Source organism: Orbicella franksi, chromosome 6, assembly GCF_964199315.1.
Source record: "Orbicella franksi chromosome 6, jaOrbFran1.1, whole genome shotgun sequence".
Classification (NCBI taxonomy): Eukaryota; Metazoa; Cnidaria; class Anthozoa; order Scleractinia; family Merulinidae; genus Orbicella; species Orbicella franksi.
In genome coordinates this window covers 1,527,539-1,544,660 of record NC_138150.1, presented here as the reverse complement: position 1 = coordinate 1,544,660, position 17,122 = coordinate 1,527,539, and the positions used below count along the sequence as shown (strand labels likewise).

The following is a 17,122-nucleotide window of genomic DNA, read 5'->3' as shown; positions in this document are numbered from 1 at the left end:
AATTCCGAAAGCTTTACGACACCTCGTTAATCAAGTTATAATCTCTTCTCTGGAAATCTAAAGCATGCGAATAAAATCTAAATCATTATATCTTATTGTAACTACCTGATAATGGTCGTAGTTTAACACATTTTCACCACTAAGATTCGGTTTCAGAGCTGTCTATTTTTACAAATTCTGTTCTGTTGTCAGTTGTAGAGAGAATTCACGCTCTCTCTACTTAAGAAATGCTTCGGTAAATTGCAAGGGGCATGACTGGGTTTGTACAGAAAATTAACTCGTTTAGAGAACACTTGTTCAGTACAGTATATGTCTATTTTTACAATTTATACATGCACCGCGTACTTGCGGCATAAAAAAGTCGTGTTCAAACCCATTAATTTCTTTGATAAGCTTACACAGGTGCATTAATTATTCTGGTACTTTACAATGTATGACTTAAGAGTTGCGTTTGTAATACAAACTCCCAAACCAATGACAATTGGTCTCCCTGGTGACAGTTGGTTTCCCTGGTCACACACGAAGTCCAAACTTGTAGCATTTTCCACAAAGAGACATCACAAATCATGATCAGAGACAAGCAAGGTCCCGAGGAAAATTATGGGTCTCTAAACACCCGTTAGTTAGTCTCCACAGGCTTATAACGGATCCGATATTCTATAATCCAATAAATCACCGCCTGAAAGCTTGGTGTGTTGAAATATTTTGTAAATGTAGATGAACAATGTCTTCCAGAGAAGCTTCATAGAACGCACAAGCATTTATTTCTCTGAAAAGTCCAGCCTCTTCTCTGTGAGATCAAATGACGTCATTTCCACATCCGGGGACGCACAGAGGTCAGGTGACCCGACGGACCTTGGCGATGACTCGCGGGATAACGCGCGGGATGGTGAGGAATGCTGACGAAGAGGTCTGACCTAGAATCCAGGAGGTTACAAAAGGTTATTACAACAGGATGCGCGATCAAGCTAAGAGCTTTCTATTCATCTGAAGTTCATGACCAGAGGCAAGAATTAAGTACAAAGGCTCCCAAAACGTTACAACATGAAACAAAATACTAAACAATTAGATTATGAGCTCGAGATTTCTATCACGCATAGAAATCGAGAGCGAATAATCTTATTGTTTTAGTATAAATCTGCTAGTCCTTTAAAACTTGATCTAAATCCTCTTCACAGACAAAAACGCCAAGAAGCGGCCGTCATTTCGTTAACATTAGGGCACATTGCTAAGCTACTCACTATCTATCACAGAATAGATAGTGAGTAGCGTAGCCAATCAGAGAACGCCATTAGTGATAGAACGCTAATAGATTTATACTAATAAACATTAGTAGAATTCTACTAGTGTACTAATGCAAATGCTGCAATCTGATTGGCTAAGCTACTCGTATACTATCAGCCATTAGAATGCAGTAGCTGTCGCTCGTCCACGAAATGCGACGTTTTCATCGTTTTCCGAACTTTTGGAAGAAAGTTTAGATGTAAATGGATAATTATATTCCTGAGAAGACAAAAGGAAGGACATAAACGGATTCTTGACTTTAAAAACTTGAAATTATTGAAAAACCGGTGCGCGCGCGTAAACAACTGCAAATTTACCAAGGACCACTGGTTTGTTAGTATTTTTATACTATTTTAGTGCTACCCTCTTTAAATAGTCTTTACTTTACTTACTTTACTTACGTGCGATTTTGTTGCGGCGTAAAGTTAATGCGTCGAAAAATATTTGGAAACCATTATTTGCGTTAATTTAAGTTAGAATTCTACTAAAACAATTAGATTATTCGCTCTCGATTTCATAATCTTATTATTAAATATAAAAATGCGTTAAAAGTCCGAGTAGACATCTTAAAACAGGATTGCCAATGTTGTTTGCAACAGTGCTATCTCGACTATGTTAAATAATCAAACGGTACGTTTGTATGGCCAGCATTCAAGCTGCGCTTCCAGAATATCACTGGAACCTAAGGCTCACTGTCCTAAGGGGTTTCTTTTTTTCACACGAGACTTTCTACAACGCACTACGGAGCAACATTTACCAGTAAAAAAAGGTGAATCTATATTTGAATGTAAGGAGTTAGACTACTTACCTGAGAACGCCTCAAAGGTGTCGGAGTGTTGAAAAGCTTGAAGGCGTGTTGATTTGTGGCAGAACTAGAGAGCAATGTTAACCAAAACCAAACTTTATCGATCGGAAATTTATAAATGCATACATGTATAGGGGAACTCGTGAGTGAGAGGCAAACATCAAAGTTTTCACAATAGTTACCTTCGCACCAGACTGCTGGGAGATTTGCCTTTTGTCTGCGAATAAATTAACAGAGAAAATGATGCATTAGGGACGAATCAAAGCCAAGAAGAACTGTAATTATTTCTTTTTCCAGTTTCCCATCGGTCCGGAATCCCAAATCCTTGAATCTTATTAGTTAATCGTGCGTACTCCAGCGGTCCGTATTTTCCCATCCGGACCCCGGTTACGGACCGCGCCGAAATTTTCCGACTTTGGCAACTTTTCAAGCTTTTTGTTACACCGTAAAACAACGTAAAATGCAAACATTCAGCACAGAGTCGAACAAAACAGCAAATAAAGCCATTTTCGATTTTTCATGAATGTGTGTCGCTTAGATTTAGAGTTCATTACTCAACTTCATTTCAAGCCGTGCGTTTCTTTCTCATTAACATCAATTTTTGCCACATAAGGGACATTTTTGGCCAAAATCCAACTTTGTTAAACGTGATATTTCCCTACACAGAGGCACATGTAAAATCAGCCCTACAAATTCTGCAAACAGTACCGCTATTTGTGTCCGAAATGTCAAACGCACGCGCTCGCCAGATTTGAACTGAACAGCTGTAATTGAAATTGAACACAAAAGTTGCTTTCTAAGTAACACAGCAGAGAAAAAAAAAATAACAGTCGACGACAACGTAGTCAAGACCTCGGGCACAGTTTTTTCCAATACGGACCGACCAAGGCCGGAAAATAACATATATGTATATTACAGTCGCTAGATGCCTGAAATAACACCAAAAACAATTTTCCATGGGAAGTAAGTCGAGGAAATAAATTTCAAAGCTCAGAGAAATTGTGCAAACAGCTAAAATTTCATCATCAGTTTGATTTCACCAGTACTTTCAAGTGTTTCAAATGAACTTCAACATTTGTTTTCGACATTTGGTATTGTTCGAAATGATTTCTTTTGAGAAGATAATTAAGGCACAGAAGTTTGCTATAAAATGTAAATAACCTCGCTACAAAGTTTTTGTCCACTTGTTACTCGAACTTCTGGTGGATTCTCTCTCAGGTTTTAATATAAAAAAAATCTACCACCAACTTACAGACCCAAACATCTGCATCAAAGTTTCCATTAATTTTACTCACCCCCACCGGAGTTCGTAGTCCTGCTAACCGCTGATTTCTCCTCACAGGACTCCCCAGAGTTCCCTGACACACCACTTGACGTTTTCTTAACATATCCTTCCCATTGTTGGACCTTCTCTGTGACGCCTTATTTCGCTGACGTCTGGACCGGGCTAAGGGTCTCCTAGGACTACCTGTTAGCCGAATTATGCCACGATATATAAAGTCAATTTTGCACAATGTGATGGGAATAATCATCTACACCACTTCAGCTTAAGACCAAATATTGGTTTTCAGTTAGTCTCAGGGCAAAATTCGAGTAAAATTAAATTTCCCAATAAATGACTTCTGTCCATAATTCCTCGAATACTCGCCCTATTTTTTAACCAAACATTCGTTACAAGTTCTCCTCATAAAAGTCAGTAATTTCCCACTTTAAACAATTCCTCAAATTCCATGTCGGACTTTCCAAGTCTGGAAAGCAGTTTTTTTTATTTTACGATTTTTCTTTAACCGTGTAAATCCTAATTCTGCATAACTCCGCACTCTGCTACACTCGAGTCTTAATTGGCCCACTGGACGTCCGGTGTGCTTTGTGAATGGCTAAAGTGACTACTTTGGTTCTGGTTTTAAGACACTCATTAAGAACGGCTTATTAACCAAAATCTTTGTCGAGTTACAAGGTCACAGTTAACAAACCAACCTCTTCTATTCGGTGTTCTTCCTACCGCTGAACAACATAACGCAGGCATCAGTACATCCGGGCTCTGACCGCTGACGACTGAAAATGTGGTCATCTCTATGTCGTTGGTTTTGAATTGAATCTCAGGCTCTTCTTTTGATGAAAACAGCCCAATGAAGCGTTGGAAAAAGGACGGTTCAGGCAGGGCTAAGAGAGGTAGAGAGAGGAAAAACTCATGAAGGCAACGGTCGCCAAAAGTAGATCTGACTCGCACCCAGTTGCTATTTACGGCTCAGATTGGATTGTTTAAAGAGAAAACGGTCTGAGTCGAGTGGATCACGTGTGAAGTCATGGATTCCTTTGACCCTTCCCATGACACCCCTCGCGCCTTAATCCACCCTGGTATCCAATCTTCTCTTCCTCACGTAAAAAGCGACTGGGTACGAGTCTGCAAAAGTATCAGATCGCGGACGACACTTTTACCGGGCCATCTCCAAGGGACTATAAACGTTGCTCTTTGTTCTATTCTCGTGACGACTGAATTGACATCTTCATCGTTTTATTTTCCTCTATCTTAACCTCACGCTTTAGACATTACCGATCGTAGCAGTAAACATGTACAGAGGGTTACGGGATCGACTTCTGATGGAGACTCAGATTCTTTTCCACCTCAAGTTCGAAAAAACCGAATTTACATAATTATTAAAACCAAGTCTTAATTACTTTGAGTAGAATGAAGCAATAAACGGAGGACTACATTCGGAGACAAGGAATATACTTCGGATTGCACAATATTCTCTGAGTCTTCATTTTTTTCACACTTACGCTTCAACTGGGTTCGAGTCAGTCCGCTCTTAAAATTACCTAGTCATCGTTCCTTGTTTTTTGACCAGTAGTATATAAATTTTAGCGATTTCATTTCTCCAGAGAAGAGATCGGAATGTGACGCGGGCCGGACCGCTGGAGAGGTAAGCGCGGGCTCATTATCTTCAAGAATCGCGTTCCTCACCTTGAGAAGGTTGGTTGCTGAGTGTTCGTTGTTTTTTTCTCCTGTTTCCGGCGTCATGGTCGTTCAAACTTCTTTTACTTCTCTTAGCTGTGAAGAGTAAATATTACGTCAACACTGAGGAAAGCTTACAAACCTTCAAACGAGGAGATTGGTGACACCATCACACGTCAACAGAACTTTTTTTAGAAAGAAATTCACAGCCACGTCCCTCCCCCCCTCCCTAAACACAATGGTGAGACATTTCAGCCGATATCATGATTATATAGATACAGTAGTTATCGAGGATTAACACGCGACAATAAAATACCAGGCCCCAGTTGTTCGAAGGCTGAATAACGCTATCCACCGGATAAATCGCTATCCTGTAGATAAAAGTTAACAAAACAAATCACGCTGGATAGTGATTTCTCCGGTGGATAGCGTTATCCACCTTTCAAACAAACCGTGCCAGATACACAGTTGCTAGATCTTGGGCAAAGCAAAGTACTTAACTTAATAACAACCGAAGACTGAAAGTCGGGCAGCTTTCACGGGCTATTTGTTAAAACAAAACAAACAAGGGAAAAAAACACGCCTATTCAATCGTACAACGCGGATTTCATCCCAGCCTCACCCCCGTCAAAATAATTGATTAACGTTAACCCGTCTCCTAGCAGCCATGATATTGATTCAATCAATTCAAATTGAAGTGATGGATTCAACACCATGGCTGGATATATAAAATTCAGGGATCATATAAAGAGAGAATGTAATACTTCCCTGGGTACCAGAGGTTTTTTCTCCGAGAAAAAACCTCTGGCATATATTAATATTCTGCCGGGAAATTCAAAAGAGTTTCGCTCTATTGTTCTTCTAGTCTCCGAGGCGAACGAAGGCTGAAAGTCGTTACGAGTGTTCGAAAGTTGGCAGAACGACCACTTCGAAACATTATTTTCCGTTAAAACTTGGCATAAAGCTTCCTTTAACAACATACATTCAAAGCCGTATGATAACCGTTAAGAAGGGCACTTTGAAGGAGTAAAATTCTTCCTCCAAATATTTCCTCATATAACATTTTCCCTCAAATGGACCAAATTCAGGAAAAGAAAACGACTAAATCCACTTTTCGTAAGACTTCAAAAAATGTCTCCTTTATTCCATCAATGCCTCATCTACAAAAGCCCTATGATAACCACTACGAAACACAAGTATGAAGCACGCAAAGTCTAAACAAGTATGCGTAGTCGGCCATTTTCTGGTCATTTTCTTTATTTTTTAACCATCGGCAGCCTAATTAATAATTAAATTTCGCGCGCACTCTACATTTAAGTCCCGGATATGTCGCGGCATTCTGCGCGATGTCGCCCGCGGCGGACGGAAATACTTCGCTTCGCTTCGGTGGGAAACCTCTGGCACCCAGGGTAATGTGAGGCTTTTCTTGAGTGAAAATTCTCACTGTTATCTCGTGAACTTTACCTTGAAGATTTTCTTTTTCTTCGTCTATCACAGCTTGAATTGAGTCGATTTCCCACTTCGGAATCGGTTTCACTTTCCAGATCGCTGTAACTAACTTTTCACGAGTTACCCTGAGCAGAAATAGACAATGTATGTTACTATCATGATAGACTGTTGACACACTGCGCAGACAAACTACAAGTGACAAAATGGATAACACAGGTGAATAATAATGATAACACAGTGTTCAAAGGGTGCCGTCATTATCTGCTTCCAATGATCGCTCGTATAGTTAACTTGTCTCTTACAAGTGGCCAAGTACCTGATAGATTCAAGGTTGCCATGTTGAAGCCGTTGTTGAAAAAGAGTGGAGCTGATCATGAACTATTTTCGAACTTTCGTCCTGTCTCGAATTTATATTTTCTATCCAAAGTTACGGAGAAAGCAGTTGCAGCACAATTAATGGACCACCTTAATGATAATGAAGGCTTATTAGAAGAATTTCAGTCGGCATATAAATCTCATCACAGTACAGAGACTGCGCTTGTGAGAGTTCAAAATGATATTTTGAAGGCTATTGACAATAACAGATCGGTTATATTACTATTGCTCGATTTATCGGCTGCGTTTGATACTGTCGATCATTCGATTTTGTTATCTAGACTACAGAATCGCTTTGGTATTAGGAACACTGCTCTTAATTGGTTTCATTCGTATCTTCACTCACGCGAACAGTTTGTTTCTGTCAATGGAATTGAATCGTCAAAGAAGAATTTACCCTACGGGGTACCACAGGGTTCTGTACTGGGACCCTTGTTGTATTCCCTTTATACAAGTCCGCTGGGTGACATAGCCAGAAAGCATAGCATACCGTTTCATCTCTATGCAGATGACACACAGTTGTACTTGTCGTTTACGTCCAATTGCCCTAATCATCTATCAAGCTCAAAGATGGCAGTAGAATTATGTGTTAAGGACATTGGGGACTGGATGCTGCGCAACAAACTTAAGTTAAATCGGGATAAGACTGAACTTTTGGTTATTAGTTCTAAATATCGTCCACGACCACCCCTCGACTATATACGAGTTGGTGATGAAGTAATCAAGTCTAGTAAACAGGCCAGGAATTTAGGAGTTGCATTCGATCAATGTTTGGATTTCAAAGAACACGTTAAAATAACCTGCAAGAGCGCACTTTTCCGCATTCGTAGTATAGCTAAAATTAGGCGATACCTATCCCAGAGTACTACTGAGACCATTGTTCACGCTTACATAACATCGCGTTTGGACTATTGTAACGCCCTACTGTACGGTCTCCCAAAGTATCTGATTAATAGACTTCAGCTTGTACAGAACTCAGCAGCTCGCCTTGTTACCTTGACTAGAAGGCAGGAACACATCACACCAATACTAAGGAGCTTACATTGGTTGCCAGTTCATTTTAGGATTATTTTCAAAATATTGTTGTTAACTTACAAAGCTCTGAATGGACTGGCCCCTGATTACATTAGAGACCTACTGCGATTTAACATTTCTGGTCGGACACTACGATCTTCAAACAACAGGTTGCTTGATGAGCCTAGAGCAAATCTTAAAACGTATGGTGAAAGGGCTTTTTCCGTGGCGGCACCAAGGCTCTGGAATAAACTACCCCTCCAGATCAGACTTTCATCATCAGAGGCAGTTTTTAAGGCTAATCTTAAGACTTATCTTTTTAAGCGTTCATTTGATTTGTAGTTTTTACTTTTTATCTGTAGCCTAATTGTATTATATAGCGTATTTAATTCTTAGGATTTTAACTTTTAGGATTTAGGATTTTAGGTTTTTAAAGAATTAGGATTTTAATTTTAAAGTATTGTAAAGCGCCATGGACAATTAGTGGAAAATGGCGCTATATAAATGTATATTTATTTATTTATTTAAACGCGTTGATGAAAAACGAGTTTCCAAATGCGTTAGCAAAAACGCGCCAACGTGTTGACTTCTTTTTTCAACGAGTTTGAAACGCGTTTGATAGTTCGCTTATCTCTGAGCGGTATTTTAGGTGATTTAAGGCAATTCGTCCCATGTGGAATTAAATGCAACGTATACTTGGGATCAAGGTTTTGCTCTGCCCACATTTTAAAACCTTAAATTAGGCGATTTAAAAATTCTCCGCCGTGGTCCCTATTCAGCGCAGTGTGTTTAAACTTCATACTAATTTATCCTTTTTTTTCACGTCTGGAAATAGATTTATGCGGCGTTACAATACGCGGACTTTACTGGATAAATTACATTACTCCATCATTCTTTTGATCATATTCAGTACGACATGTTAGAATTTTATTATAGCTGGAATACTGTACTGTAAGTAATGTAAGTATTTCGCATAACATATTGTAAGTATTCCCGGGAAGTATTGTAAGAAACTGAATGTACTGTACGTATTGTATTGTTAGTAGTGCAAGTAGCCGGTATTGTAAGTAAATGTATTTTCTGCAAGTAATAGCAGTATTCAATTGTAAGTAGAGTATTGTGTTGCCAGGGTAAGTAACCCTATTGACATTTGTAAGCAACGTAAGTATTGTTCTGTGAGTAGAGATTGTAATGAGATCTGCATTGTAACTAATGTAATAATTATGTGTTTTGTAAGCTAAAATTATTGAAAATATACTCTGTCATTTGCCGTTATTTAAAATGCACTTACAGACTTGCTGGAGGATGCAGCAAGATTGGCAAAACTTGCGCTATTTCTGTCAGCGGTAGAATCTCAACTGAAAATAATGAATAGTAAACTAATTGTAAAGATAATAGATCGTCTTTCTAATGGCATTATTATGTTTGCTAAGCTGAAAACACTGAACAGGAGCGGTGTATAAGCACTGCAATCTAATGTATGAAGAACTGAACAAACCTGAGAGCACATCCAACAAAGCGAGGGCAACTTGGAAGATCACCGACATACCTGAGGGTAAAAACCAGTATATCTGTTAGGTTGAACAAAAAATCCGGTTGATTTGTTGCGCGTTAAAAGCTAGAATGTATAAAAAGATAATTAAATTTGAAATTTCTTGTTAAGCCAACCCTTAAGGACGTTAAGGCCAACCAAAATTAAAATAATAATTAAAAAGAAGATAATAACGGAGTGATTAATCGTTCATTCCACATATTGTATCTAGAGTTTTCAATCACATGCAAGACAACGAGACTTTCACACGCATTCTTAGTATATAAAGAACTCATAAGAATCTGGCCTTTGGTTCTGCGAATTTGAAAATGATGAACGAGTCATGGAAACGTCATTCAAACATACCAGGGGGATGTAGGTCCTGCAGTTAAATTAAATAACCATTGTGCTCATAACATACATGTGCATGTATAGTGATGTACCAACCTTCCAACAGAAGCATGTCCCAGATAGCGAGTACAGCGTCCCAACAGGGTAGAGATGTAAACAGGGCCATGAACCACGGCGTCAAGTACATCAGCGGTAATACACCTTGCGCTTCCTAAATACAGGACCAGTGATAACATGTCAACTGTTTTGTTCTTGAAGCCAAAATGGCAAAGAAAAATGTAATATTCTGATCGACTTAGCACTTGCGACCCCCAAAGGACAAGTACATACATGTATCAATGTTTATAAAATAAATCTATGTGAGATACATCATACCACGAACACCCTGACTGGTCGATAGGTGTTTTTAGATGAGAGTACCTTAACACAACTGTGACGTTTTAGATTCACGTGTATTTTTGAGAAATATTTTATAAAAGCAATAGAGGGTTTGTCGGTGTTTACATAGTCTTATTTAAACACGAGGGGGGTTGGGACTATTCGAGACAGTTATGCGAACCCTGGACTGCATTTTGGGTTTACATAACTGTCTCGAATTCTCCCAACCCCCCTCGTGTTTAGATGAGGCTATGTAAACACGGAATAAAACCTCTTATCTATTGCTTAAGTGTAACTGAGTTGACAGCGATTAAAAGTTGTTATAGTGTTAGTATTAAATTTTTACCAAGTGTTTGTAAAGCTTGGTTCTTCTCTGTCTCATCAATCTCTCAAAAACTGCCGCATGTCTCTGAATCCTACAAACAAAATTAACACAAACAATGGGCTGATGCAGAGGCAAACGTACATGTAAATATAGTTATACCCAAAAGAGCCTCAGAAACGTTCTTACATGCAAGAAGGGTCATATGTATGTCATTTATTTAATCACTCTTAAGAAAAAATAAGAAAATATTCTATAAAAACTAACGAGAGATGACAACATGTATTTTGTAGATAAATGTAATACAATAGATTCTTTTTATGTCGCATTTAAGGAACTCACTTGCCAAGAGAATCATTAAAATAACCAGCTAGGTACTTTGGTCTTTCGAACATGGACACAAGACACCAAAACGAAGCCTGAAAGAGAGAAAAAAGAAGGGGAAAATGAAAGAATTGAGCATAAATGGTTATGATATATTTGAAGTTTCCTTTACTTTTAGAAGATGTTTCACTACATTACTTATAATTTCAGTTACAGTGTACCTTTGGTTTGAACACTTTGCAATCTGAAGTAATCCTTCTTCACACAATTGAAAAAAAATTGGGCGACTTTCTTTTATTTCCCATCAAGAAACTAGTGAGACAATCTCAGATAGTGCAGAGCGCAATTGATAGCTCTGGTACAGTAGTCCCATAAGTACTCACCCCTACTCGGTTCACTTCCGGTTTGTGTCTACCTTGGTAGTCTGCTACGGCTTTTCCCCTTTGCAATGTGTATGTTTCAAGGTTGTATTTTCATTCAAGGTCCAAACATTACGCACAAATTAATTACTACTGGTGCTTTAAGTTGATTTTCGTTCATTTTAAATTCAACAATACGCTGAAGCAGCAAACGTGACAATTTAGCTCTTCACGCCAACTTTGTAACTTGATACTTTTGTTTTCCTCGCAAAGCCATGTAATATGAAACCCTTGTTTTCTCCAAAACATACGGAAGATGTCCTTGTTTTTTGGAGATAAATGAAAGAAAGTTAAATATCTGATGTCGTGATGAAGAAACGGAACAGAGACGATGTTTTACTAAAAATGCAAATTTTTACCGATGAACAAGAACTAATTTAATTATCAGATAGTCACGAAATACCACTTTCTTTTTCTGTTGCCACCTTTGTTGTTAACAATAAAACAATTCAAAATTAACACACAACGATATTGATGGCTGAGAAGCTTTTCAACGAAAAGTATTGAAGATAAACAGCGCTACTTGGCCGATATGAATGAGTCTCCTCAAAGACTGATTAAATTAATTTGCGCTTTCATTAGGTGCCACGGCGTCTGCAGCAATATTTGAGCATTTTCCTGGTTTCTTTTGTTACAAATTCACAATTTGCGGAGTATTAACGCCACTAACTTGAGAACTTTTTGGTCTCTCTTACAGACACAATTAAGGCAAGAAATAAACAAGTCGCTGAGGAGAAGCAATATATTTGAACTCTGACAAGCACACTATTGTAGATTGAAAACAGCAGATGATATTTGTTGAACCGACCTGTTTGTAATTCTAAAAGCTACGCAGCCACAGTAACGTTTCACTTTTGCAATAAAAAGGGACAACTGGCGCTACCTGAAAAATAACTGCCGTCCTTGGTCGCATGACACGATATATAAAATACTGCGCGTAAAGATAGTGTATAACACTAACAATGCTAGAACGCATGCGTCTTACATGTTGAGCTCTACCACAAGGAAAACCACTCAACATTTGTGCGTGATTCCGTATGCAATGTATCCTTCACCTAATATAGAAGCCACGAACCCTAACTAATCTACGCATGCGTTTAGGGCAAATTAGTTTTGTTCTAAAGAGAATGGTACCACAAGGAGAGCAAGGGGTTACCTGAAACAAATATATAGCTTTGCGATGTTCAAAGTTAAGCGACGGCGATGGAATGTGTTTTACGTAGAGTACACATGTACCTTTCCCACCCTACTCCCATTACTTCCTTGCCTCTAGACTAATTAATTAATTGAAATTAATTAATTAAACAAACATTAAAGTTTACACCTTAGCGCCATAGTGCCATAGCACCTTAGTTCCTTAGCGGCAGGCAACCCCCATAACCATCCCAATAGTGCACTCTGCACTAAAAACTGAAAAGACCCTGCACTGAGTGTACAACCAAATGTAGTGCTCACTCCCCTTATCTCTTGGTCTAAGTGTAGTGCTCAGTCCCACTCTCACCTCTTCTTCCATATTCATGAGAAACATTCCAGCAATGTAGGACATGCCTGAAGAAAACAAAATAAATTTGAAAAGATAAATAAATACAACAGATGGCGTGATATTGAGACCAAGAGCAAATTGCCTTAAGCAGTGACTGAATGGTTTGTCATTTTCTATTGCAGCTTTATTGCAATTATCATATAAAATACCTGAACTGGTATGAAACTGTAAATAAGCCTAGATGGAAAAAGGATGCATTCTGGTTACGAATAGACTGAGCCGGGTCACAAAAGATTTACTTCAAAAATTTACTAGGCTTTTTTTTTTCATGATTTAAAAAAACTGTGACTGTAAAAGCAAACTTCATTACACACTGGCAAAATAATATAACTACCCCTGACTTATGTTTTAGCAACTGTTGTATGTAACAATTTAGTATTGTGTTGTCTCTCTACATATTAACAATGTTGATGGCATTCTGTACATGTCTGGAAAATACACACCAGCCTGTAACTGATGACCTCTATATTCTTGTCTCCTGCTTTCTTTACAGCACATAGATTTTGTTTGGAGAACTAATATTCAGAACATATGTTATTTTGAGGCAGCATCAATACAGCGGGCTTGCTACAGAGACATTTAACAACATTTACATACTCAGTTTTGTGCTGTATGTGTACCTTGGCAATAAGACACTTGAGGATTGTACATTGCATAAACTGCAAGAACTCTAAACAGGGCAGCACGCCCTTCTTTTCCCTCATTGGTTCCTTCCATGAACATCTTATGGCTAGGAAAAGATCTGTCTAGAGTAATAAAAGTAGGATAACAATCTTACTTCTTAGCTTCTGAGTGACACACATTTCAAATTCTGATTAAAGTGCTCTCATCTTCAGTCCCAAAGAGCAACCAACTGAGCAACAAGTGCATGTACAAGCACATGCGGCCCAGACGTTGAATTCATGTATCTTATTAGATGTTTTGGTGTGTAGTATTGCTGTGTATTTTTACGAGTTGTGCCCAAAGGGCGAGTCAAAAAACAAACGAGTAAAACTATAAAGCGATACTACACACCAAAACATCTAATAAGAGATTTACATGTATTATCCAACTGCTGTAGTCAATAAATTTATCAGTGAAAGAGGGAGAGTGTGACAGTTTTGCATGCATGCGCTGACTGTCACCTTTGGTACATGCTGACTACATGTACATGTATCTTAAACCCAAATTATTGCACAGTGTGATAACTAGATATTTAAAACAACCTTCAGATTTGACGGAGACCTGCAGACTGTGAACTCTTATTTCCAGCAACAAAATAACAATAATATTACTGGTACAGGTACAAAATCACCAAAACATCCAGGAAATAATGAAAATGTTGTCAGTATTTTCAAAGCAAGCCAGCGACCACTAGAGTTCTGCCACCTACTTGATTTTTTAAAATAACTGAGCTACTATGCATGTTCTCATTGCTTGATAGGTGTGTTTAGATGAGTGTACAGTGACATTTTAGATTTGCATTTATTTTTGAAAATTGTTTTATAAAAGCAATAGAGCACTTTTTCCATATAACTTACATAGCCTCATCTAACACTCGGGGTTGGGGGGGGGGGGGGGGGGCAACTGGGAGAATTTTCAAATTCTCCCAACCTTCCTTGTATTTAAATAAGGCTATGTAAACAGGGAAAAAGTGCTCTTTTGCTTAAATATATTGCCAGCTACTCTGATTATAGCAATCAGCTTGTGAAGAACAAGCTTGGTATTGTGTCTTATCTGAATCAATAAATCTTTAAGACAGCAGAGTAACTTCACACTCAATTTTGTATGCAATAGCAAGCTTATTAAAAGGAAATCTCAAAGCATCTGCTGTATTTTGCGCCCTTCGCATTGTAGGATGAGGGGCCTTGAGGCCCTTAACTTGTCATAGCTACCTACCCTTCCAACTGCAGATGCCTACATGTACTTCAAAACATTTTGAAACCCCTGTGTTGAGGGTTGGAGGTACAAGGTGAAATTTTATGGGCCATTTACTTACCAATATCTAGCATGATCTGTCTGAAGACAGAGATCTGTTTTTGAAGTTTCTTTTTCCACTGTCTTGTCATGATGGCAGTATCAGGGCTATCTATCATCATCATGTTTTCTTTTTTGTTATCAATCAGTGATCCTACAATCCAGATCAAAAAGTACTTGATGAATTTTAAAGTATAATTTTTGAAACTGTCTGCACTTGCAGGGAAAGAAACAACCCAGGTCTGATTGCCTAAGGAAAGTAAATTTTGCTCTTGGACATGTGAAAAATAATTAATGGAAGTTTGGTGGTCCCTACCAACAATCTGCCCCAGTCTTGAAATACAGTTTGTCCCTCCATATTCACTGACTCCCAGGTCAACAAGGTGTTGGCGAATCTTGGTTAAGCAGGCCTACATAGAAAGAAAATTAATAAATAAACAAAAGAACAAATAAACAAATAAAAGTAATATATCACTTCTTTCTTCCATCCAACACTAGCCTAAATCCCCACTACTGGATTTTGTCAGAGTTAATAATCGTGATATTTACCTGATAATCAAATGAGGAGATAACCTTGATAGCCTGACTACCAATCATCTTGTTCCAAACTTCTCCTCTCATGCCATCTGGTATTCCCAGTTTAATGAAGTGCCGCAACTGCATGATTCATACAAAGAACACAAAATTCAAACAAGGTTAAACACAAACTTAGAAGACCTATGTACAGCACATGTATAAAGAGTATTTCACAAGCTTGTAGATTGAAATATTTGCAACATTAATCAACTATTTATGGTGATTAGGCATTTCTGAACACATTTCAACTCACCTGCTTTGGAGAAAAGAGCTGATTTTCTTCCCAATTTTCAAGCATCTTTGCCCAAAATTGTCTTGTTTTGGAACATTCCCCATCGGATTGTTCGCTGAATAGGAGAGATAGAAAGTGGACTTGAAGCTTTTGATAGAAAAAGTTTATTTATTACCACACGAAGAATACATACACTGTTTATCATTCAACATCAAGCCGTTGAGACTTTTCTGACGACCTCACAAATAAGCTTCGCTTATGATTTTATAGCTAGGCTTACTTATTACAATGTACATGTAAACTTGCATGTACGGTACAGCAGATTTACGCAAACTTCTGTTACCGTTGCCACCATTTAAGAATCAATATCACTTTCTTACTTGTATTCATGAGTTCTGCAATCTTCTCCCGCAAGTTCTGATTCTGGATTATACACAGCAAAGCCATAACGATCGTAGAACGATACATCACCAACACGCACGGGATCCATAGTCGCGGTCGCCATTTTTGTTTCAGCGTAGTCTGTTCTCAGGCTCTTTAAAGCTTGTCTGTTGCCGATCCTTCTTAATCGTGATTACATACGCTAGATGAAAAGGTGGATTCCTATCTGGTGGCTGCAGGGATTTAAAGTTCGCAATGGTGAGTAATTTACTTCACTGCGATCGCGCTGAAGAGAAGCTAAAGACAAAATCTCATTCGAAAACAACCGCCTTTGTCTTGAGTGAAGACTGGGTCGAGTTAAATTAGGTACCAGTCTTTGCCTTAAAGCGGCTTCCGCGTGCATTTAATGCCGCGGGCTTTTCATGCCGATGTCGCGTTGGTCAACTCTTTCGGGACTCTTTATGCGGCTTGACACATGTGATAGGTCAGCCGGAGGCCGAAGTGTCCTGCCGTATGAGCGAGAAGGAAAACCCTCCAGTATTCAGGATATCGCGGTTTTAGAGAGTTTAGCTTTTCAGCGGATTCTCGTAAAACATTGAGCCGCCAAGTCCCATGTCGGAATAATAGGCTGAATCGTCGCTGTCCGTCCGTTTCGTTAATGCGGGGTATTAGCAACTATCACAGCTATTTAACCACTGTAGGAAAACATGGCCCGTTACCTAGGGAATTTTGACGTAAACTGCGAGCTAGTCTCCTCCGCAGGAAAAAAAAAAACGACTTTTCTAACTGACCTGTCTTGCCAACCCGCGAGAAAAAAAAAAAAGAACGCTTAGGTCAAACGTTATTTCCGCCCAGCAAAGATGGATTTAGTAAATTATTTCACCACGTTCTTTCAAGTTTTGATAATCGTCAATCAGTACGTGTGCTTACGTTAACGTTTCATTTTTCCTCAAAAACTGTTTTTGATTGAATCGTAACTCAAATAAATAATGGAAAGAATGAATGTTTGACCCGAGAAATTTCAAACTATGCAGAACTACAGATTTCGACCATCTTTGTATATTCAGGAGCCCAGCGTCCATCAAGCGGCCGGAGAACTTTATTTCTTGCGGTTAGGCCTACCGTCCACACTACTGATTCGTCACGGAAACGGAGCTTTTCGTAAACGCTCCTCAAATCAGAGGAGCTTTTTGTTTCCGTGTAATTTGCCTGACCGAGTTTTCCTC

At 38.7% G+C, this 17,122-nt stretch overlaps 1 protein-coding gene across 1 annotated transcript; it reads right to left on the bottom strand.

Annotated features, from left to right (window-relative positions):
• Window positions 1–22: 22 nt before the first annotated feature.
• Window positions 23–17,054, bottom strand: LOC145489737 (uncharacterized). Its single transcript, XM_081468770.1, has 19 exons — window positions 15,896–17,054; window positions 15,537–15,630; window positions 15,257–15,364; window positions 15,024–15,117; window positions 14,730–14,861; window positions 13,372–13,497; window positions 12,710–12,756; window positions 10,808–10,884; window positions 10,490–10,559; window positions 9,862–9,976; window positions 9,382–9,432; window positions 9,175–9,241; window positions 6,510–6,619; window positions 5,055–5,141; window positions 4,067–4,252; window positions 3,385–3,557; window positions 2,272–2,306; window positions 2,093–2,156; window positions 23–917 (listed from the first exon to the last, which is right to left on the bottom strand). The coding sequence occupies exons 1-19, from the start codon at window positions 16,018–16,020 to the stop codon at window positions 762–764; spliced, it is 1,917 nt and encodes a 638-aa protein (XP_081324896.1). The 5' UTR covers window positions 16,021–17,054; the 3' UTR covers window positions 23–761.
• Between the last annotated feature and the right edge of the window lie 68 nt (window positions 17,055–17,122).

Excerpts from the sequence above, each read along its gene's own strand:
- LOC145489737 (XM_081468770.1), bottom strand. The coding sequence starts at position 16,020 with ATGGCGACCGCGACTATGGATCCCGTGCGTGTTGGTGATGTATCGTTC. Across the intron at positions 15,365-15,536 it reads AGCTCTTTTCTCCAAAGCAG|TTGCGGCACTTCATTAAACT; the intron begins GTGAGTTGAAAT and ends TGAATCATGCAG. Across the intron at positions 10,885-12,709 it reads TCATGAATATGGAAGAAGAG|GCTTCGTTTTGGTGTCTTGT; the intron begins GTGAGAGTGGGA and ends TCTCTCTTTCAG.